A 22825-nucleotide genomic window follows, 5' to 3' on the forward strand; every position below is an offset into this window, starting at 1 on the left:
ATTAATGTGACGTTTGACTATATACTGAGAAAACCTTTAAAGCAAATAAAATATAGCTGATGATTTTACCTGACCTTTTAAAATTTAGTTTGTTCAAATTTGTAAACTTAATATTGTGTTAAAGTATTTGAATTCTTTTTTCAAGTGAATTCTCCTTCAAGTGAAAAATGGGAAAAAACCTTTCCCATAACATCAGTCCTTTATTTAAAAGTCCAATAAAAATATTTTGCATGGCAAGATTCAATGTTGGAAGAACTTTCAAGTTTATTTCATAAATAGCTTCTCCAAATTTAGGCAGCAGCAATCCTCATAGGCTTTCTATGTGCATCTGATGTTTACAGTTGTGAAGGCTTGACTCTTTCTCATTCATTTGTACAAAAAAAAATACCTAGTGGAGAGAAGTGTAGCAAAATAAAACCAGACATTTTGTCTCATCTAATGATTTAAAATTATGTAAACAAATATTTTTATGAAAAATAAGATCTATTAAAAAGTAACCAAACCTATATAAATTTCTAATACTTAATATCAATGGGAATCATGGTGTTCATTAAACTTACTTAAAATTGTAACATTTTCTTATATTTATTATGATAAAATGCTTTTCATACTTTTTTCTTCAGAAATATACACTCCTTAGATGCCATAGATGACTTGTGCTGTTATTTTAATGAGCTGATGAAACTTAGTAATAAGTACAGAGATGCTCATGAAAATGGAGATTTCAGAATCATTGATAGAGATGAAGATTTAACTATCAAGACGAGAGACCAATCAGAAGAACAGCAAGGTCATTTGAAACAAGTAGCTAGTAACAGTCCACAGCAAAACAACCTCTCCATTGCTGGGGTAAATGAAAATAAACAGGATTTTCTGGAAGCTTCCCAAAAAAGAATTGATCCTGACAACAGTGACTCTGGATTCGCTGCATTTTCCATACATGAGCACATAGAGAAAAATAATCAAAACCAAAGAGTCCAGAGAAGGAGGAAAGGCATTGTGAGCACCAAAATTCGTACCGAGAACAGCACTGTCACTGAGCCATTAATTACAAGTGAAATGGAAAAGGATTTCCAACATATTCAGAATGATGCCAAAAAGTAAGGTTTACAAAAATAATTTTTCTTCATAATATCACACTCTTGATTACATTTTATTGTATGATCTTGGGCAAAAAGTAACCTTCTAGTACTTTTTGGTGCAGGTATAGATTTTAAATGACCAGACACTTTGTATTTTGTTGGTTATTTGTAGAGCAGTGCCAATATTTTTTTTTCTCCAATATATCCACCATGCCTAAAACAGAATCACTTTCATTTTCTGCCATATTAATTTGGTCAATTCTGCTAACATGTAATTGAATATTAGATGCTATTCAGAGTTTCTTGTAAAATTGTCTTCTGAATTCTTGTTCATTTAAAAATAAATGTTCTTTTTGGAAGAACTGGTACTTGTGTTCCTGGAAAGGGTAAAGAAATGCCCTTTGAAGAATCAGGCCTTTCTAACTTTCTTTTCAGAGAAGGCTTATACATTTACTATTTATTCACTGAATTTAATTGAGTCCAAAAATTATTGAATTTTATTATATGTATGTTTGTTTTAGCTTCCTTTTTATAAGGGCCAAGTGAATTATGCCAATATGCCTTCTGATTTAACTGCATGTATCCTTTTTACTTTTCAGCTAGAGAACTATTTTAGTAACCAAGAATGACATTATGAATGGTTAAATGGTAAATCAGTTTACTTTTTCTGTAATAAAACATGGTTTTAGCTTTAGTCTGTTATATTTCCTTCTGCCTATCACTCATTGACTCCATTGTCAAGGTTGGGAAGAAGAAGAATTGTTTCAGTTAATTTCTCTAAAATAATGGCAGATCATAACCTCTCTAGGCTTTTACATTCTGTATGGTTGCTGTTCGTGTTTTTCTGTAAATCCTCCACAAAGAATCTACCTGACTCACTGGAGGCTTTCCTTGGTTCCCCTAAGATTTCATGGATCCAAGCACAATACTTTGGCTGTCCAGTTATATTTCAGTCTCACTACATGACTTGTCCAGCTACTTATGTCAGACTACACGTATAGGAGTGCTGTTTATATTCTACTTCTTTGGCACGAGTCAAGCAAACATTAATCAATGTCTTCTATACTGTTATAGGGGCAGGGAATACAAAGACAAAAGTCAAACAGCCCCTGTCTTTGAGAACCTCACATTTTATCAGAGGAGACATGTACATATAGAAATGTATAAAATACAAACGAAACTAATCTGAGGTAGTTTGTGTTGGAGGTGGGGAAGATATTGACCATTGGGAGATGAGGAAAGGTCTCAGGCAGAAGGTGTCACTTGATCTGAGCTTGGAAAGAGACTAGGGATTCTGAGAGGCTTAGATAAGGAGAAAATGCATTCCAGGCATGGAAGATAGCTTGTACCAAACCAGAGTGACAAAGGACTGAATGTTGCCCCTATGCCACAGGCAGAAAAGATGTTCAGCTAAACCATGGAGTATATGAAGGGATGTCATATGTCACAAAGCCTGAAGGGTTGGAGCTAGATTGTGAAGGATTTTTAAATGTAAAACAGGGGACTGTGTATTTGATCTTAGACACAATAAAGGGAGGGCTGGACATTGTTGAGGAGGGGAGTAACACAGTCAAGCCTCATACTTTTGTGTAATCACTTTTGCAGGCAGCTGTGTGGGAGATGGATTAGAAAGAGGAGAGACTAGAAGCAGAAAGATTCATCAAGGAACTATTGAAATAGTCCCAGGGAGAGGTGTTAAGGCCCGATCCAGGGTGGTAGCTATGAGAGGAAAGAGAAAGAGATGCGTGTAAAAACCTATTGGGGAGGTGCAGTTAAGTGTTGGCATCTGAATGTATGTGTGGGATGAGAGTAAACCAAGAGTCAAGGATGTTTCCAAGGCTTAGAACCCAGAGGAGCAGAAGGATGGTAGATAATATCTGGGGACAGAACTTGGGTTAGGGGGAAAAGATAAAGTTCTGCTTTAGTCTTATTGAGTTTAAGATGTCTCCAGGGTAATCCAGCTTGAGATATTCACTGAGGAGTTGGCAAGTTTCAGGCCTGGAGAGGGTTTGGTTTTTATAGCTAGATCTAGGAGTCTTGTGCATAAAGATCATAATTAAAGCCATGGAAGTTGATGAGCTAACCAAGAAAGAGTGTGAAAAGAAAACAAGAGGGCAGATTCTTAAGGCCTGCTCAAGTTACTGAGCATGACATGGGTGATGATCCAGTAAAGATATAGGCAAAGGGAGAATTGAGAAATAGTTGGGTTGTGAAAATGCAGAGGAAAGAGAGTAGAGTGTCCTGGAGGAAACGGCGTTCACAAGTACCGAAGGCCTCATAGAGGTCAAGAAAGATGAGAGAAGAAAAAGTGAGCAACATTGGCAGTTCGGAAATCATGGCAGCTTTGAAGAGAGGAGTATCACTTTGCTGAACGGGCTGGAAGCCAGGCAAAGTGAGTAAGGAGAGAAGTAGAGGCAATGAAAGTGGAGGCTTCTTCTTTTTGTTTGGCTATGAAAGGATGGAGAAATAGCAACAGCTTGAGAAAGAGAGGGGGTTTGGGACATCAGTTAATTGTTTTGTAAAGATGGGGGGGTGACTTGGGGTATATTTGTACATAGCGGGGACAGAATTAATAGGTAGGGAGTAATCAAAAATTAGAGATGAGAGAGAATTGTGGGGGCAGATTACCTGAAGAGGGGGGTTGGAATCAAGGTTAAGTTCTGAGGGGTTGTCCTTCGGAAATTAACCAATCTGTATTTATTTAACAAGCATTTGTTAAACAGCCACTTATATGTGTTGGGGATATAAAGAAAAAAATGACAGTTTCACTCTCCAAGATCTTGCATTTTATCGGGAGAACATGTTCTATACATACATATGTACATATATATATATATACACACACACACACACACACACACACACACACACGTGTGTGTGTGTGTACACATTCATATATATCCATATACTATATGCACCCAAAATAAACATAAGGTTTTGGGGGGCTGGGAGTAGGAGAAAAGGTATTAGGAACTCCCCCTCCACTCATATAGCTACCACCATAGTTTAAGCTCTTGTCACCTCTTACATGGAATATGCCATTAACTTCTTAATTGGTCTCACTGCCTCAAATCTCTTTTCCACCCCAATCCATTCTCTGCATAGCTGCCAAAGCCATTTTCCTAAAGCACAGGTCTGACCATGTCACTTTCTTACTCAACTTCAATGACACCCTATGAACCATAAAATACTCCTCCATTGGACATTTAAAACCCTTCTCAACATGGCCCCAACCTGCCTTTCCAGCCTTATTGCACATTATTCTCAGGTATTCTATGGTTAAACTGAACTGTCCTTTTTGTTATTCCTTCTCTTGATCCCTCATCTATATGTTTTTACAACAATTGTCTCCCACACCAGGAATGAGCTTCTGTCTTACCTCTTCCTCTGAGAATTCTTTGGTTTCTTCAGGATTCAAGTACCACCTTCCATGAAGTGTTATTTGAATCCCTAAGACTGCTGGGCCATTCTTCCTAATTACGTTGCCTTTTTTTGTAACATGCCTATACATGTGTGTGTGTGTGTGTGCACATATTTTATTTCCAAAGAATGTATGTATGTTCTGTGAAGGCATGGACTGTTTGATTATTTTTCTTTGTATCCCCATCATTTAACATAGTGCTTGACATTGAATAAAGTACTTAATCTTTAATTGATTGTCATTTCAAGCCCTTCATAATCTTGTTCCAATCTACTTTTCCAGCCTTATCATACACAATTCCCCTTCACACTCTGTATGGTCCAGCCAAGCTGGCTTTCTTTGCTCTTCCTCAATCAATGTGTTTCTCACAACACTCTCATCTCTCCTCTCTCTGCTTTTGGATAGGCTTTCCTCCATTGCCTCCTCATTTCCACCTCCTAGAATCTCTAGCTTTCTTCACAAAATTATTCGGATGCCACCTTTGATCTAAGACATTTGCTAATTCTTCCAGCTGCTAGTTCTGAGCCTGGAGTAAAGGATCAGAGAACAGGGGGATGTTATTGTGGGTAAGAAAGCAGTGATTGAGATGTAGAGAAGAGGAGAAAGGGAAGTTTTTGAAGTCTGTTTTAGAGCAGCCACTTCATGGAATGTAATAGAGAACAGAGTAAAAATATCGTCTTGCTACAGTAAGGGTCCAGGCAAAATGAAATCATATATATTCACCCAATCATCACAGTTATGGGACTTTATCATTATTCAGTCGTGGTGAGTCATCTTGGGTTCATGTGCCACAATCAACATGCCTCCACAATGTGGTTTTTTCCCCCCCATTACCCTTTGAATTACCTATAATTTTGACTTCCCTGAAAGCATAATGTTTTGTATGTCTCAGTAAGATAGCAATTCCAAGGGAATATAAGCATTAAAAAGGTGGGCATCTGTATTGATAAGTAGCTTGGGAGCATTGAAATGGAAAAGCTCATACAGTTTCCTCCTGATTAGTTCTGGGCCCAGTTCACTTTCTGTGTTCAATGCCTGTCTGAGATAAATGCAAGTGCACCCACCCACCCACCCACACACACACACACACACACACACACACACAATATATATATATATATATATTATATATATATATATATATATATATATATATATAACATATATATATATATATATATATATATATCCATGAACATATAGATATATGTGTATCTAAAAGTATGTGTACATACTAATGGAATAATTCATTGGGCTCTCTATTCAACTATTTGTCATAATTAGGACAATATACATCCTTTATCCACTGTTTTTCCTGTAGCATAGGTTAGTTGATCTCTCACGAGCAACTGTATGTAGCATCAAGAAGACTCTAGTGTTTTGAGGGACTGATACAATCAGCCCAATGTCATCTGCAAACAGCAGTGCTTGGAGAGCCTCATCATGGTTAGGGAATCCCTTCTTTATTTGGAGGTTGTGGAGATGTCTTCTTACGAGGAGAGATTGTTTCATTCTTTGAACTAGTATGCCCTCATCCCTACACCCACCCACACATACACCTAGCACAGTGTAGGGCACATGGTGGGCAATTATTAATGCATGTTAGTTTATTGATAAATGATACTGATGAACTCTGTGGGAAATGTTATCTTTCTATTTTCTAACTCATTTGATGTTAATCCTCAACAGATCAATGAACAAAGTTGTCTTCATCATCCTGGGAGTTTGTATGATTTTAACTTCCATAGATTTACACAAGTAGAGATACATACATGAAAAGTATAGAGAATAGAAGATCCCACTGTACTTACTCTTTATAGACAATTAAAAGACATTTGATTGTTAGTTAAAATTCCACTTTAGAGGCTCTTCTTCAACAATGTGCTTCTCATGCTTATATAGCAAGATTATTACAAGATTCTGTGAAAGATATAATAGAAATAGTCAACTAACATTTGTAGAGCACCTACTATGTTCTAGGCACTTGTGATAAGCACTGGAGAGTCAAAGAAAAGTAAAAAGCAAACAAAATAATTCTTGCTCTCAAAGAGATCACATGCAAACAGCTGTATAGACAAGCTCTACATGGGGTAAGTTGGGGGTAGTCTTAGAGGAAAGGCACTAAGATTGAGGGCTTGGAAAGGCTTCTTGCGGAAGGTAGACTTTGGCTGAGACTCAGAGGAATCCCAGGAAGCTAAGAGGTGGTGATGAGGAAAGAACACATTCCACGCATGTGAATGGGACAGCCAGGAAAAAATGCTTGGATTTGGAAGGCAGAGGAATAGCAAGCAAGCCATTGTCACTGGGTGATAGAGTATATGGAGGACAGCAAGAAGCCGAGAAAGATAAGAAAGAGACCAGGATGTTCAGTGATCAATAACATTGCTCACTGACTATCCGATCATTCATATGAAGCGAGGTGCAAAAAAATATAATGGCACCCAAGGTCATTACCAGTGTGATGAAAGATGTTCATGCAGAGCCCAAACAGGAAAAGAATTCCCTATAGATGGTGAAATACTCCAGTTTTTCCTGGTTTGGGAAGACGTTGTGCTCATTGCTTCAAGAACTGTAATATTTCACAGCCTCCCAATTGAGATACATAATCCCTCAAAAGAGTCTAACTATCCACACAAGAAAAACAAGTGAACAGCTATTTTCCATTCTAACATATAGTTCATTGGATAACCCATAGATCTGATCAATCAGTACACATATATTGGACACACTCCAGGAGTGGACATTAAACTAGGCTCAAAATCAAGCATGTAGAGAGAAGACTGTTATCTTTGGGGAGCTGGGCGGTGAATTTAATGAGACCTCCCCCCTGCCCAAGTTTCCTTCTGAAATAGTTGTATCTTTTTAATGAACAACATTGTTCAGGTGATGCTGTATGGAATTCAAAGTATTTGGCAGTCTCTAAAGAATGAAAGTTGAGTCACCAAAGAAGCAAGAGTTCATGATGGGTGGAAGCAGATTTTAATATGTTACCAACAAAGAATTTGTGTGTAAAAAATGCAGCGTAAAGTTTGTCTTCAAAGATATTTATGACTGGAAAAAACATCAGCCAGAAAATGGGATATCCAGCAGACATCTTGTGTGATGCACTGCTATCTATTAAGAAAAAATATTATTTATTAATATTCTAGAGGGGGCCATATTTTAAGGTCCTTTGTGGGGTCATTATAGGAGGATACTTTTTTTTATTATTAACAAGCAATATATATAGACAGCAAGATGTAGTATTCTCTATGCTTTTCAATGAGATGGGAAATTGGAAAGATTTGGCTTCATACAGAAAATCATCTGTAAAAGATTATCTGTTCCTTTTTCATAGTTTCTTCAAGGATATCATTAAGACTGTTGACCAATGAGGATGCATTGGCCATCTTCAAATATTTTATATAAATGAGAAAGCAGAATATGGCCCCATAGTTATTGATATCTTTTTCACTGACCTTTTTAGGGTAACTATCATACATAACCTTTTCTGTTCTGGAATTTTTCCCTTTTAGGGATATCTTGAAAATCAATTCCTGATTATTTTTCTTATTCTTTTTTTTGTGCTGAGGCAGTCAGGGTTAAGTGACTTGTCCAGAGTCACACAGCTGGGAAGTGTCAAGTGTCTGAGGCCAGATTTGAACTCAGGTCCTCCTGACTCCAAGGCCAGAGCTCTCTCCACTGTGCCATATAGCTGCCCCTCCTGATTATTTTTAAAGTAATTTTGCCTCATGCATTGAATTTTCTCTATATATTTTTCACCAGGATCATCCATCCTTACCCATTTTATATTAAGTAATATTACAGTTACCCCTTCCACATTGCAGGGGTTAGGGATGTGGTACCCTCATGATCTGGAAAATCCACATAAAATTTTTTGGCCCTCCCTTAGTACCAGAGAAGAAGTCTGAATTATTATGGTATTAAAAGATAAAATATGTTGATATTAAACAATACTATACATATATATTTTATGCATTTCTGAGTTTCTAAACTTTTCTTGTGTCTGATGGCTTTCATGTGTTGTCTGGGCCCTTCATAAAACTCCTCCAACATTTCCATTTAATTTCTTATGCAGACCCATGATATATCAAAACTATGATAGGGAAAGTTGCAATGCGGATGAGATAACTGTATTATTAAGGTAGCTAGGAGGCACAGTGGGTAGGAGGCAGGCCCTGGAATCAGAAGGTCCTCAATTCAAATGAGGCCTCAGACACTTACTACCTGTGTGACCCTGGCAAGTCACTTAACCTTGTTTGCCTCAGTTCCTCATCTATAAAATGACCTGGAGAAGGAAATGGCAAACAACTCCGGTATTTCTGCCAAGAAAACCTTAGATGGGGTCACAGAGAGTCAGATACTAAACAACTCAACAACAATACTACTACTGCCTCACATTTTATATATGTATGTATGTGTGTATGATTAATTGCTTAGCAGCTTTTTCTTACTTTATAATACTACTCATAATTTTCATGAGATTATAAATAGTATCATTTGTACCTAATTTTTTGTTTGTTTTTACACATGTATGTAATACATATTCTACAAACATGTTAAATGTACATACACACATGTAACACAAAATGAAAATACATACATGTAAACTACATAGATGTGTATTTTTATAGGTGTATATTTACATTGGTATATGTTCAATGTGTATATATGTGCATGCATACATACATACATGTATGTGTGTATCTATCTATCTATCTATCTATCTATCTATCTATCTATCTATCTATCTATGTAGTACTAAGGCGTTGAAATCAAATGCCAGAATTCCAAGATTAGAACCTCTGAGAATGGACCAGTATAGATAAGATAGGAACCTTGTTCTATATCACATCTATTTGTTATCTTTTAATGTACAGCTAATTTTAGCATAAACTAACTCAGCCTGATCTCGCATCGGATTAATTTATTCTTGCTCAGCTGCTTGTCATTGTTTTATCAGGTAATATTATATGGCAATACTAATCATAATTTTCAGAAGATTATAAATAGTATCAGTTGTTCTTGATTCTTTGATTGTTTTTTACAAATGATCTTGTTTTTTGTGGTAGTATTGCCCTTGTCTCTCTTATCTTTTATGAACAAAGAGATTAAGTGTCTTTCGTGAGGTAATTTCTATTTTTTTTTTCAAATTTGTGATGATTTTTGTATTGGGGAAACTTTTCTAAGATGATGATAATAGTCAACATTTTTATTTTCTCTTCAAGTGTTTCAGAGTTGATAGTTTAAACAGTTTGAGTTGGCACAGTCATGATAATGCAGTGTCTTTTTATTATCTTCCTTTTAAATTTTCATTGATTTTTACTATGCACATATATCTTACTATAACTGGATGATAATTTGATTATTCCCTGATAGCCATTTCTGAACAACTCCCACATTAGTAGTTGATCATTTCTTTTCTGCTGAACTATAATTAATTTAAATTTTGGTGATCTTTTTTTCATGTGAAACACATCTAATATCTTATACTGTTTAAAAAAAAACAGAAGTTGTGAGGTTTCTGTATAGTCTTATAGGACTTTGATGCCATTGATTTCTTGATTCTAAAGCATGTTTGCCAAGATTTTCACCATGCTTCCCTTCATCTATTCCTTTTTGGCTAGTTCATATTTATATATATATGTATATGTGTGTGTGTGTGTGTGTGTGTGTGTGTGTGTGTGTGTGTGTGTATATATATATATATATATAATATATACATGTTATATATGTTATATTTCCTAAGGAGATGAAAAGCTTCTGAAGAGTAGAGCATTTTCCCTTCTTTTTTCCCCTTTGTATTCCCAAGACTTAGAATAGTATCTTGCTCATGGTAAGCACTGTCATGTTGAATTAAATTGAATTCACATTGAAGTCAACAAGTCATCAAGGTTCATATTGAGTTGGTTTGAAGCATGTCATCAGGGTCTTCATAAGAATTTATCTACTTCTTCACCCCCTGTAAAAGACAGTTAGGCATGTATTCCAATTATTTTTATGTTAAACTTTTACTTATGCTTATTTTGAGCACAAAGTGAAAAAATCAAGTATCTCATGAAATTGTTTTCTTTCTTTTACACTTGAAAATATAATGAAACCAACTTAGTTAGCCACCTCTTTATTCTCTTTTACAAGGAAAACCTATGAGCCCTCTTTCATTTTAGCCACAGCTTCTTTCTGTCTTCTGGTTTCATTTGTAGTGAGAATGCCCACATATCTGTGGCTTAACTCCTTTAGTAGTGTATCAATTCACTGGTTTTTCAATCTAGATATTATATTGAGTACTAATGGCTTAGTTACTAATTAGAGATGGCCTAAAAACCATAATTCTTAGTGCTTTCTACACACATTTCTGCCGTTCAACTTATCACTCTAGAGATAGAGGCAGGCAACCCAGATTCGATTTCATTTGGTTCATTTTGGTTCTTGACCAAATAATTCATTACCTAGAAACCTGACTGCTGATACTGAGCCTCTTCCTTCTTAATTTTTCTCAGTTTTGGTTTCTTTATCTGTTTTAAAATGAGGTGAAATGTAAAGCGATTTACAAACCTTAAAATATTATCCATCATCATGATAATCATCATCATAGTATTATTACTATGCAAAAACTAGTCATAGGACCACAATCAGTCTGTCCATGAGACCATGCACAAAATCCTTTTCACCATATCAGATCCTGCCAGAGATTTTGTTTCCCATGATTGCCTTCTCATACTCAAAATTACCTCCAAATGAAAATGACCATACCTACCCTCAAGGAACTTACAATTGAATGGGGGAGATAAGATGTAAACAAATAAGTATAAATGTTATTAAGTAAATAGATTTCCAAAGTGCTGTAAGGAATTTTTGTAAAGAAAGATAACTTTCAGCTGGAGGAATCAGGGAAGACTTCATGAAGGAGGTAGGAACATAGTTATAATTTGAAGTAAAAGAAGGATTTCCAAAGTGGACATGGCAATTGTTCATTCCTTATTTGGGGTTGCAGGGGAAGGTATAAAGGGAGGGATAGGACAGAGTAGGACAAGACTGGAGGTTAATGAGTATTCCAGTTTTCCTAGAATTCAGAATTCATAAAGAGAAATAGTTTAAATCTGGAAAAGTAGCTTGAAGGTGGATTTATAGCTTTAATGTCAATGTCTTAACTATTAAGAAAAGGGGATTTGTACTTTTTTTCAGTAAGCTATTTGGGAGTCACTGAAGGTTTCAGACTGAGAAGTGAAGTGATCATATGATATATTACGAAGTTTATTTACTTGGGAAGCATTGTGGATTAGAGAGGGAAGGTGGGAGACAGACTGGATGGCGATATAAGAAAAAAAAATCATAGACTATTATAAAATCTCAGTGTTGGAAGGGCCCCTCCCCCCCCACCCCGGGTCATCTAACCCAATCTTCATTTGTAGCTAAGCAGGAATTCTCTCTCCAACATACTTCCAGTGTAGTCATCCAGTCTTCCCTTGAATACTTTCAGTAATATGGAAGTTACTGCCTCTAAATATAGCCAGATATATTTATTAATAGCCAGGTATAATCGTTAAAAAGTTTTCCCTTATCGTAATCCTAAATTGCCCTCCATAGTTTATAGTGATGACCTGTTAGACTGGGTAGAAGCCAAATTACTCTTTCTATTTGACATCCCTGCACATATGTAAAGAAAGCTCAATTGTCTTCCCTAAGACCTCTTCTCCAGGCTAAACATTCCCATTCCTTCACCTGACCCTCATAACATGATCTTGGGCTTTTCACCAATCAGGTTCTCTTCTAGAGACTGTCCAGCTTATCAATATCAGTTGGAAAATTTGGTGCTTAGAACCGAACCTCAGATATTTTCTGATCTGTACAGAGTAGAATGATTATCGTTTGTCTAGTGCTGAAGAATAGATCACACAATGCAGTTTAGAATTACATTACTGTTGCTGTTTGGCTACCATATTACACTGCCGATATTAATCTTCCAATCCACTACAACCATCAGTCAAATGAATACTATCTAGTATGCTCTGTTTTGTCCTTCTGAAGCAATTTTTTGAACACAAGTGTAAATCTTTACATTATTTCAGTTTCCTCTATTTACTTTGGCTCAACGTTCTATCCTATAAAGGCCTTCTTTAATGCTGTCATCCAATGTGTTAGCTATCCCTCCTAACTTTGTATTATCTGAAAACTTAATAAGCATGTAATCATTCCCATTAGCCAAGTCACTTATAGAAATGTAAAACAGCACATGTCCAACCATAGATTCCTGGGGTTTTCCACTGAAGACATCCTTTCAATTTAATACTGAGCCATTAATGATTAGTTTTGGGTGGGGTCTGGACAATCAACTAGTTCTCAGTCCATCTAATTATACATCATATAGTCTACATTTCTCTATCTTATCCACAGAAATAGCTTGAGTACTTTGCAAAATGTTTGGCCAGAATCTAGGTAAAATATGTCTGAGTAAACTTTACCATTTTAGGAACCCCAAAGGAAATTAAGTTAATCTTGTATGATCTGTTCATGATGAAGCCATGCTGGGTCTTTGATCACTACTTCCATTTCCCTGTGTTCACCAACTATTCCTGTAATAATTCTAGAATTTTTCCTTCTTATTATGACTTTCAGTTCCTCCCTATACCCTGCCTATTAACCCTGTTCTTACAGCACTTCCCATTATGGAAGCATAGAGACCATGTTCAGGCTTAATAACCTAGAGTTTATAGGCTCCATACCCTTTCCTTTTTTTGAAAGTCCAAAAATTTGCCACCTTTCAGACCTATGGTACCTTTCCAATTCTCCAGGCTCTTTCAGAGACCACTGACACCACCAGTTCATACGATACCCCCAGGTCCTCTGAGCCTGTTGACTTTGACTTGTCAGTGGAAGCTATATGATCTCTTGTTCTCTTCCTATATATATCTCATATTTCAGCTCTCTCTTAAAAATTTTTGTTCTCTCATCTCTCTTTATGTGGTCCAAAAACTATTTTCCTTGGTAGAGAATGCAGAAGCAAAATATCAGAAAATATCTTTTCTTTATCATTCATTATCATCAGACTATCCTTTTTCCTACAATATTTTTTGTAAAAAAAAAAAGCGCTTTTGTTATCCTTAGTATTCATTGTCAATATTTCTAATTCTATTTGTTCTCTTAAAAAAAGTTTTAATTCCTTCATTTTTATACCACAATTATTTCCTAATATATCTACATACATACATCCCCTCCTGCACTGAACCCTCCAGTTGTAAGAAAATCAGTTAAAACCAAAAGACCAAATGATCACATCTGATCTAAATACCACTGCCTTCCACTCTAGTTTTCTCCTCCGCCCTCACCCTACACAACTGCCATGCATCACCCGTACTATTTTACCATTTTGACCTATTTCAAAGTCCTGTGGTGACAGGCAAGGGATGAAGTAGCAGGTGCAGATACACTGGGAGCTGTAAGCACAACCGTGCACATGGGTGGCCCAGGCCATGCGATCATCTTCTCACTGGACTAAAGTAGTAAGCAGGATTCAGCAGCCCCCTCGGTTTCTGACCAGCATTTTTAAGGACTCTTCTTCTCACTTCCCAGTGTGAGGAAAGGACTAGAAAAGGTACCCTAAGAATTGTCTGTTTCCCCCCACCTTGGCTTGCTTACTGTGGCAGGCAGGGATCCCATCCTATAGTCAAAACACAAAAAAAAATGTTCAAAAACTTTTACAAAGATGATTCCACTCACCATCAGTACGTGGAGTATGCACACACTTGTGCACAACATGAAATCCAATAGACCTGAAAGACGAACAGCTCTTATTGCAAGAAAGCTTAGCCGTTTTCACATCCAAATAGTATCCCCGAGTGAAACAGAGCTGGCAAATAAAGGCCAGCTTAACAAAGGCTGAGCTGACTACACATTATCTTGGAGTGTCTATAGTGAAGGGCAGCACTATGAATCTGGTGTAGGTTTTGTAATCAAGCCTTCTAAAATGAGTGAATAACAGGCGTATGACAACGCGATAGCCACTTGCAGGAAACTACCATGCTGCCATCATCACTGCCTATGCTTCCACCGTGATGAACCCTGATGGGGTCAAAGAAAAATTTTGTAAATACCTGGAGACTATCATCATCAATATGCTGAAAGAGGACAAGCTTCTAATTCTGGGTGACTTAATGTTAGAGAAGGCACAGACTATCAGACATGGCAGAGTCCTTGGGAGGAGTAGAGTCAGAAACAGCAACAGCACGGTCACTTACTACTGAAGACTTGTGTATCTCATGACCTTCTCACCACCAACACTGTCTTCCATTTATTTAAATGGAATAAAATTTTATGGATGCAACCTCACAGCAAACATTGGCATTTAATAGGCTATATCACTGTTATGAGAAGAGACGGACAGGATATGAGATGATGTGTGGTACAGAGTGCTGGAATGATCATAGACTTATCCTCTCCAAGTTACATATTCCCTTTCAACAAAAGTGGTGGCCCTCAGGGCAGCTAGGTGGCACAGTGAATAGAGCTCTGGCCTTGGAGTCAGGAGGACCTGAGTTCAAATCCAGCCTCAGACATTTAACAGTAGCTGTATGACTCTGGGTAAATCACTTAACCCCAATCGCCTCACAAAAAAAAAAAAAGGTGGTGGCCCCAAGGCAAGATGATTACCAGAAGACTTAATGTCAACAGATTAGAGCACTCCTCTGAGTGGGGACAGTTTGTTGCTAACTTGGAGGGAAGGTTGAGTCAACACACAGTTTGGCAACAATGGAACAGAAAAGGAGTGGGCAGCTTTCAGAGATTTGGCACCACATTTACTCATCTGGGTCAAAAGACAAACATTGGGTTGACTAAAATGATGGGGAAATTCAGAAGCTCTAAACAAAAAAAAAAATGAAAATTCTGCAGGGTCCAGCAGGATTGTTCATTTCTCTCTAATAAGGCAGGATTTGACTCCATTCAAAGTAAAGTGCTGTTTTTTCCCACCTTGTGATCAGTGAGCAGCCATGAGCAGCAAAGTCTCTCATGACACTCTATGAAGCTGTGCATGGAACCCAGCACAAACGAAGAAAGTTTTTGGAAACTGGAGAGCTGCAGATCAGTCGGAAGAGCCATGATCCCCAAAAGGACAAATGTTTCTCTGGCACCGTTAGGCTCAAATCCATACCCCAACCTAAATTTTTTGTGTGTGTCCTGGGAAACCAGCAGCACTGTGATGAGGCCAAAGCTGTAGAAATCCCTCACATGGATATAGAGGCCCTGAAGAAGTTGAATAAGAACAAGAAATTAGTCAAGAAGCTGGCTAATAAGTATGATGCCTTTTTGGCCTCTGAGTCCTTGATCAAGCAAATCACTTCATTCCTGGGCCTGGTTTGAACAAAGCCAGCAAGTTTCCACCTCTGCTCACCCACAATAAGAATATGGTGGCAAAGGCTGATGAGGTTAAATCTACTATCAAGTTTCAGATGAAAAGGTGCCGTTTCTGGCAGTGGGTGTTGGCCATGTGAAGATGACAGATGATGAGCTTGTCAATGATATCCATTTGGCTGTCAATTTTCTGGTTTCTCTGCTGAAGAAAAACTGGCAAAATGTGAGGGCATTGTACATCAAGAGCACCACGGGCAAGCCCCAGCAGCTGTATTAAATCGACATGGTGTTAATAAATGGCAGAAGCTGCTAATGAAAAAAAAAAAGTACAAGCAAATCTTAGAGAGATGCAAGGATTCTCGGCCCAGTGAGAAGGTAGATGAAATTCAGTTTTATGCTGATAGTCAACCCAAAGTGCTTCTACAATGCCTTGAAGGTTATTTATAGGCCAAAGACCTATGGTGTATTTCAACTGCTCAGTAGTGATAGAGCCATGTTGACTAGTGTGATAAGGACATGATCCTAGAGAGATGGGCTGAACACTTCCATAGTGTTTTCAACAGACCATCATCAATTAGTGATCATATACCTCAGGCTGAAGTCAATCCCTCTCTAGCTGAATTTCCAACTGAAGAAAAGGTTCTAAATGTCATTAGGCTCTTCTTCTGTGACAAAGTGCTTGGTGCTTATTCTATCCCAGCTGAGATTTACACAGCAGGGCATTCACTGCTCAAACAAAAGCTGACTAAAATCATCAAGGATGCCTCCACTGTCCATCCCTATAAAGGTAAAGGAAATAGATTGTCCTGTGACAATTACTGAGGGGGTGGTGTAGGTGGGGGAGGTAGGGATTGTCTCTCTCTCTTAGTCACTGATGGCAAGATTCTTGCCAGAGTCCTCCTTAGTAGGCTGATCCATCACCTGGAAGGTGGTTATCTACCTGAGAGCCAGTGTGGCTTCAGAAGGACTGAGGAATGGTTGATGTGGTGTTTGTTGGTCAACAACTCCAGGAGAAAGGACACACAACATTTGTGGATCTGACCAAGGCCTCTGATACTGTCAGTGATGAGGCCTTATGGAAAATTATGTCAAAATTTGGTTACTCTGAGAAATTCATCATGTTTGCATGGTTCCTGGATAATGGACAATGCTCTCATGCTTTCCCAGTCACCAGCAGAATGAAGCAAGGTTGTTGTGGTATGCCTAGGAAACCTGGACAGTATACCAGTGCCATGCCAGGAAACAGAAATTCTTCCATTGGTATTGTCTTAGGAAGATTTTTTAAGATCACCTGGTAAGTTAAGGTACATGACACTGAGGTTGTTTCTCAAGCTAAACTGCCAAGTATTCAACCTCCATAGAGTGCAACTCCCGTGAGCTGGCGACATTGTTCAAATACCAAACTTGCATTTGTCTAAAGTACTATTTTACGGAGAACTCACACAGGGCGGGTGCTTCCATGGAGGTCAGAAAAAGTGATGTAAAGACACTCTCAAGGTCTCTCTGAAGAACTGTGGAATCAGTTTAGTGGGAGACACTGGCAAAGAACTGCCCAGCATGGTGTGCCCACATCAAAGAAGGTACTGTGCTCTGTGAGCAAAGCAGAATTGCAGTAGCTCAAAAGAAACATGAGATGTGCAAATTTAGAGACTTCTCTACTCCAAATATTCATGTGGATTATTTGTGCCCGACCTGTGGTAGAGCCTTCCGAGATCCTATTGGTGTGATCAGCCACAGTCGGACACACTGTACTTGACTCCAACATAGTAATGTTATTTGATCCTCTTCAAGAACAAAGGACAACAACCAGCCCCAGTGCCCCACTGAAGTTGAGTTTATCCTGATCTGAGTCGTCATGTATTGTCAGCCTTAGCTTCTAACTTCTGTACAAGATTTTCCCCAAGGGGAGAGTCCGGAGTGTAGAGTCAGGAAGACTCATCTTTCTGAGTTCCAATCTTTCCTCAGGTACTTACTAGCTGTGTGCTAGTCACTTGACCCCGTTTGCCTCAGTTCCCCATCTTTAAAATGAGCTGGAGAAGGAAATGGCCAACCACTCCAGTATCTTTGCTAAGAAACCCCAAATAGGGCCACATAGTTAGACATGATTGAAATGACCCAAAAACAACAATAACAAGAGGAGATAGAGACATAATGGAGATCTCCAACTTCTCTTTATTTTGCTTCTTCCCAGCGTCTATTTCCTTTCATGGACCTAAAGAGAATTTGGAATTGTTCATCTTCTCTCTCAAAACTGGAAAGCAGAAGAGCCCATATAACTTTTTTTCCCACTCTCATTAACTCCACCCTGCCCCCTTTGCAAGCATGGGACATTGAGTAAACAATCTACACCAGTTAGAAGAAAGTCCCAAATGACTGGCACTTTGAACCAAGGATTATGTAATTTTTTTTTCTTGTCTCTATGTTAAAAGTAATCTCTTTATAAGTAGGGGTTATTCCATTCATTACTTTTATATCTCCAGCATCCAACACAGTGCCTGGCACATCATAGGTGCTTAATAAAATATTTATGAATGGATAGATTGATTCAGTGAGACTTTTTCAGATGTTTTCTTGAAACTCAAGTGTACTGTGTCTAAGGCATTCCTCAGAATTAACAATTCAGTAACTTTGTCAAAATAGGAAGTGTGTTTCCTCTGGTGTCCTCTGTTCTTGATCAAGGCACCATGCTAAATGGCCACATGAAACCCAGGCAGATGTTACTTACATTGTATTCTGACCTGATTGGGCAGCACATAGAATGTCATGTTCAATTCTGGGTACTACATTTTAAGAAGGATATTGTCAAGCTAGAACACATCCAGAGGAGGTGGACTAGAATATTGAGGGGACTCAAAGCTATTCTATGAGAGGATTAATGGAAAGAATTGGGAATTTTTAGTCTGAAGACAAGAAGAATTTGTTGGAGATGCAAGTGGAAAAATGATTGCTTTCTATATATTTCAAGTGTCATGATTTGGAAATGGGATTGGACTTATTTCTGTTGACCTGAAAGATCATAACTAGTTCAGTTAAAGAGGAGATATCGCCTCAATATAATGAAAAACTACCCCCAAATTAGAGCTGTCCAGAAATGGAAAGTGCTATCTTGAAAGGCTAGTGATTTCTCAATTGTTTAAGGCCTCCAATTGGAAGCTCAATGACCATTTGGTGGAGTTGTTATGGAATTCATTTATGTTTTGAGTCAGAGGTGTTAGCCATGAATTACAATACTGTTGGAACCAGCTTAAACTGTAATTGGGAAATGTTTACATAAATAAAAACACAATACACATAGATAATGTTCATTTGTGGTTGTCTAAGTCAATAGTCTTGTGGCAGGAATCCTTTTGTATTTTGGTTTGCTACCACTGTTTTAGGTAATGGTTGAACAGAATGACTTCTGATGTTGGATTTGACCTCCAGTGACCTTTTACCAGCTCCAAAGTTCTGTGGTTCTATGATATACCAGAGGTTCTTGTTTCTGCATCCCCTAATTTGCTGAAGTGATTAAAGCTTTAATATCTTCCACTCATCATTTCCACAACAAGATCTGGTCTATTACTACTTCTCCTCTCTTTTTATCATTTGTAAAGTAGCCTCTCTTTAGCCATACTCCAGTCAGATATCACCTTGCTGATGGCCCAGCATTGTCTGCACTAATCTTCCAGGCTATTTAATTTAATATTTCATATTTCAGTAACTAATATTTGTTTTCCTAAGGTGAGAGCTCTATATCACAACCATAATGCAATACAACTGTATCTTAAACAAATTTTGCAAACTGAGCACATGGCCTCATCAGAGCTCCTCAACACTGCTATGAGTTACGCTAAGAATAAATAATCTATCAAGACAGAATCTACACTAACATTTCTTGTTATGCCTGTTCATATTTGTATCTTTAGGTAAAACTACCAAATATGATGATATATTTTTAGTCTTTAATTTCTACCACTAAAAAGTATCTTTGTTTTTGATGTTAGTAGTAAGGCAGCCACAGTAATTCAGAGCCACTGGCAAGGATACCACATTCGCAGGCAGGTTAATTTTTGTGATCAGAAGGATATGGCAGCAATGATAATACAGAGAGCTTGGCGAAATTACCTTATGGAGACCCAGATGAAAAAAAGACAATGTTACACCACTGATCTGCATGCGCAGAGGGAGAAGGCCGCTACACTTATTCAGGTCTGTGTCATCTTTTGTCATTTGTACATGCAAACAGTATGTCTTCCTCCTATCCTTGTGTATTTTGATAAAGCAGCCAAAATTTGGGGAAAAGAGGGAAAAAATAGCTTATGTGACCCATCAAACTTATCTGTGGCATGTCATTGAATTAATAAACATACATTAAGTACCTATTGTGTGCTAGGCACTCCACTAAGCACTAGAGATGCAAAGAAAGCAAAAGTAGTCCCAACTCCTAAGGAATTCTCAGTCTGATGGGGAGACAAAATATGAACCATTACGTGCAAACAAGATCTAAGCAGGATGAATTAGAGACAATCCAGAGAGAGAAGGCACTAGCATTAAGGGAGATTAGGAAAGGTTTCTTGTAGAAGGTAGAATTTTAGTTGAGGCTTGAAGGAAGCCCAGTGGCCAAGATTGAGGAAGGAGGAAGATGTCACAGAATCACTTATACTCTGAAGTTCTATAATCCACCAAACTTGGAGTGACCCTGTCTTCATTCTGTGACACACCAGGTAGTCATGCGGAAAGTATCCAGAACTTAGCAACTAACACTGATTAGCCAGGAATTTAAAATGCTCTAAAAAATTTAAAATTCTCAGGGGTAGCTAAGTGGTGCAGTGGATAGAGCACTGCACTGGCCCTGAAGTCAGGAGGACCTGAGTTCAAATCCGGCCTCGGACCAAACACTTGACACTTATTAGCTGTGTGACCCTGGGCAAGTCACTTAACCCAACCCCAATTGCCTTAAAAAATTAAAATTCTCTAAAAATTCTGTGCTTTGTTCATGTGGGTCAGCACTAGGACTGAGGTGCTGTGGTGTCACTATCTGGCTCTGCAGGTAAGGGTCACCTGGCTTTGGCTGACCCTTGGACCTACTGTATACACCTGATATTAAATGACCTTAGAGCGAGGTTCTTCACCTGGGATCCATCAACCCCAAGAATTCTTGGATAGGATGGATAGATTCCAGAGAGACTGGGAACTTGAATGGTAGAAAAATAAAATTTTTATGTTCATGAACATTTGGTTTCCCTTGTAATCATATATATTTTATTTTATAAATGTTTAAAACTATGATTCTAAGAAAAGTTCTGTAGACTGCCTCCTCCCCCTCCCTCCCACCTCATCTCTTCCTCACCTCCTTCCTCTTCCTCTTCCTCTTTCCTCTCTCACTTTCCCTCCTTTCTTTTCCCCTTTCTCTTCTCTCCCCCTTTTCTCTCTTATCATCCCCCCTCCTCTCCCTCTCTACTCCTCTCCTGTTTTCTTTTCTTCCCTCTGTCCCTCTTCTACCCTCTTTTCTTCTCCTTCTCTTCTCCTCCTCTCCCTTTCCTTCTCTCTCTTCTGCTTCCCTTTTCCCCTTCTTCTCCCTCTCCCCCTCCTATTTTCTGTCTCCTCTGCATCACCCAGTAACCCCTTCACATTCTATCACAAACTCAGTCCCAAAGGCCAGAAGTTCTGTAGCAACAACTGTTGCCCACATTGTTGTGAATCACCAAGAAGCCAAGATTTTTTTTTTGGTGGGGTGAGATGGTGGATGGGGGTGGAGAGTACAGTTAAAGATTACAGACTTCTTGAATGCTGCATCTAAACACAGCTGCCCACCTTCCCCTGAGATTCCCAATATCAGTACATATTTCTTTATTACTTTGTAATAAACCTTATTAAATATTTTAATTCTGACATCAGAGATAATGTTTTTTAAAGTAAAGCTCATTGTACTTGGAAGGAAAGTAGTTTTAATTTTTAAACATTGCCTTGTTTGATTTTTGAGGCTTCAGATTTATCCTTTATGTTAAAAGGTTTAGGAAGTCTTTAAGAAGATATTCACATCAATTGAATTTGACAGTTTTTTTTTCAATTCTTTGTGACCCCATTTGGAGTTTTCTTGGCAAAGATACTAGAATGGTTTGCCATTTCCTTGTCTAGATCATTTTTTTTTTTTGGCTAGGCAGTGTGGTTAAGTGATTTGCCCAGGGTCATACCTCTAGTACTTGAGGCTGGATTTGAACTCAGGTTCTCCTGACTTCAGGCCCAGCCCTCTTTCCACTGTTCCACCTAGCAGTCCCCTTGGCGGATAATGGCTTTTTTAAAAAGAAATTCCACTATATTCACAGGTTTTTCTTCTCTCTAAACATAATACTTCATCTCTTTTGGGAGATTCATGAAATTTGCTTTTTCTTAGAAACAATTCATCTTTTCTAATTATCTCAAGAATACCATTTTGGTTCTTTAGGATTTGGAATATGCTGACATATGCAAACACATTTTTTTGAATTTTGTTAGATAGATAGAGATTGCCTTATTACTGTAACTAAGATATGATAATAAAGACTCAGATTTATGTTGTGCTTTAAGGTTTACAGAATGCTTCCTTCGCAGCAGCTCACTGAGACAGGCAGTGTTAAATAACACTGCCCTTATTTCAGAGATGAAACTGAAACTTAAGAGGCATTAAGCAATTTGCTTGAGGTCAGACAGAAATGCCAGGTTGGGAATGGAACCCAGGTCTTCCTACTTTTGGACCAATTCCCTCACCACTGCAACATGCAAAAATCAGAGGCAGTAATATCACAATTATGGTATTAGTAAAATAGGGGTTAGCTGATCTCTATGGTATCTTCCAGCTCTAAAAGTCCATGATACTATTTTAATAAATTCTATTTATTTTTAAAGGACTCAAAATGACCGTGGATTTATTTGTATAGACCAGGTTTATAAATCTGAAGTATTTCTGCTTCCAAATATTTAACATTTCCAATGTGTGGTTAAGTTTACATTTCACACA

The 22825-nt window shown here is 37.9% G+C and overlaps 1 protein-coding gene and 1 pseudogene across 4 annotated transcripts in view; both read left to right on the forward strand.

Moving 5' to 3' along the window:
* Positions 1-22825, forward strand: part of LRRIQ1 (leucine rich repeats and IQ motif containing 1) — a 257374-nt gene that overhangs the window by 95611 nt on the left and 138938 nt on the right. For 3 of the 4 annotated variants that reach the window (XM_078146512.1, XM_078146518.1, XM_078146513.1), the window contains exons 17-18: positions 624-1100; positions 19833-20037. In XM_078146512.1, coding sequence (XP_078002638.1) covers positions 624-1100; positions 19833-20037 — 682 coding nt within the window. The remainder of the gene's footprint in view (positions 1-623; positions 1101-19832; positions 20038-22825) is intronic. The other variant, XM_078146517.1, reaches the window with a different exon arrangement.
* LOC110213190 (large ribosomal subunit protein uL1-like) lies at positions 6197-16126 on the forward strand (annotated as a pseudogene).

This window comes from Phascolarctos cinereus, unplaced genomic scaffold (genome assembly GCF_003287225.1).
Source record: "Phascolarctos cinereus isolate Bilbo 61053 unplaced genomic scaffold, phaCin_HiC Scaffold_1;HRSCAF=81, whole genome shotgun sequence".
NCBI classification, from domain to species: Eukaryota; Metazoa; Chordata; class Mammalia; order Diprotodontia; family Phascolarctidae; genus Phascolarctos; species Phascolarctos cinereus.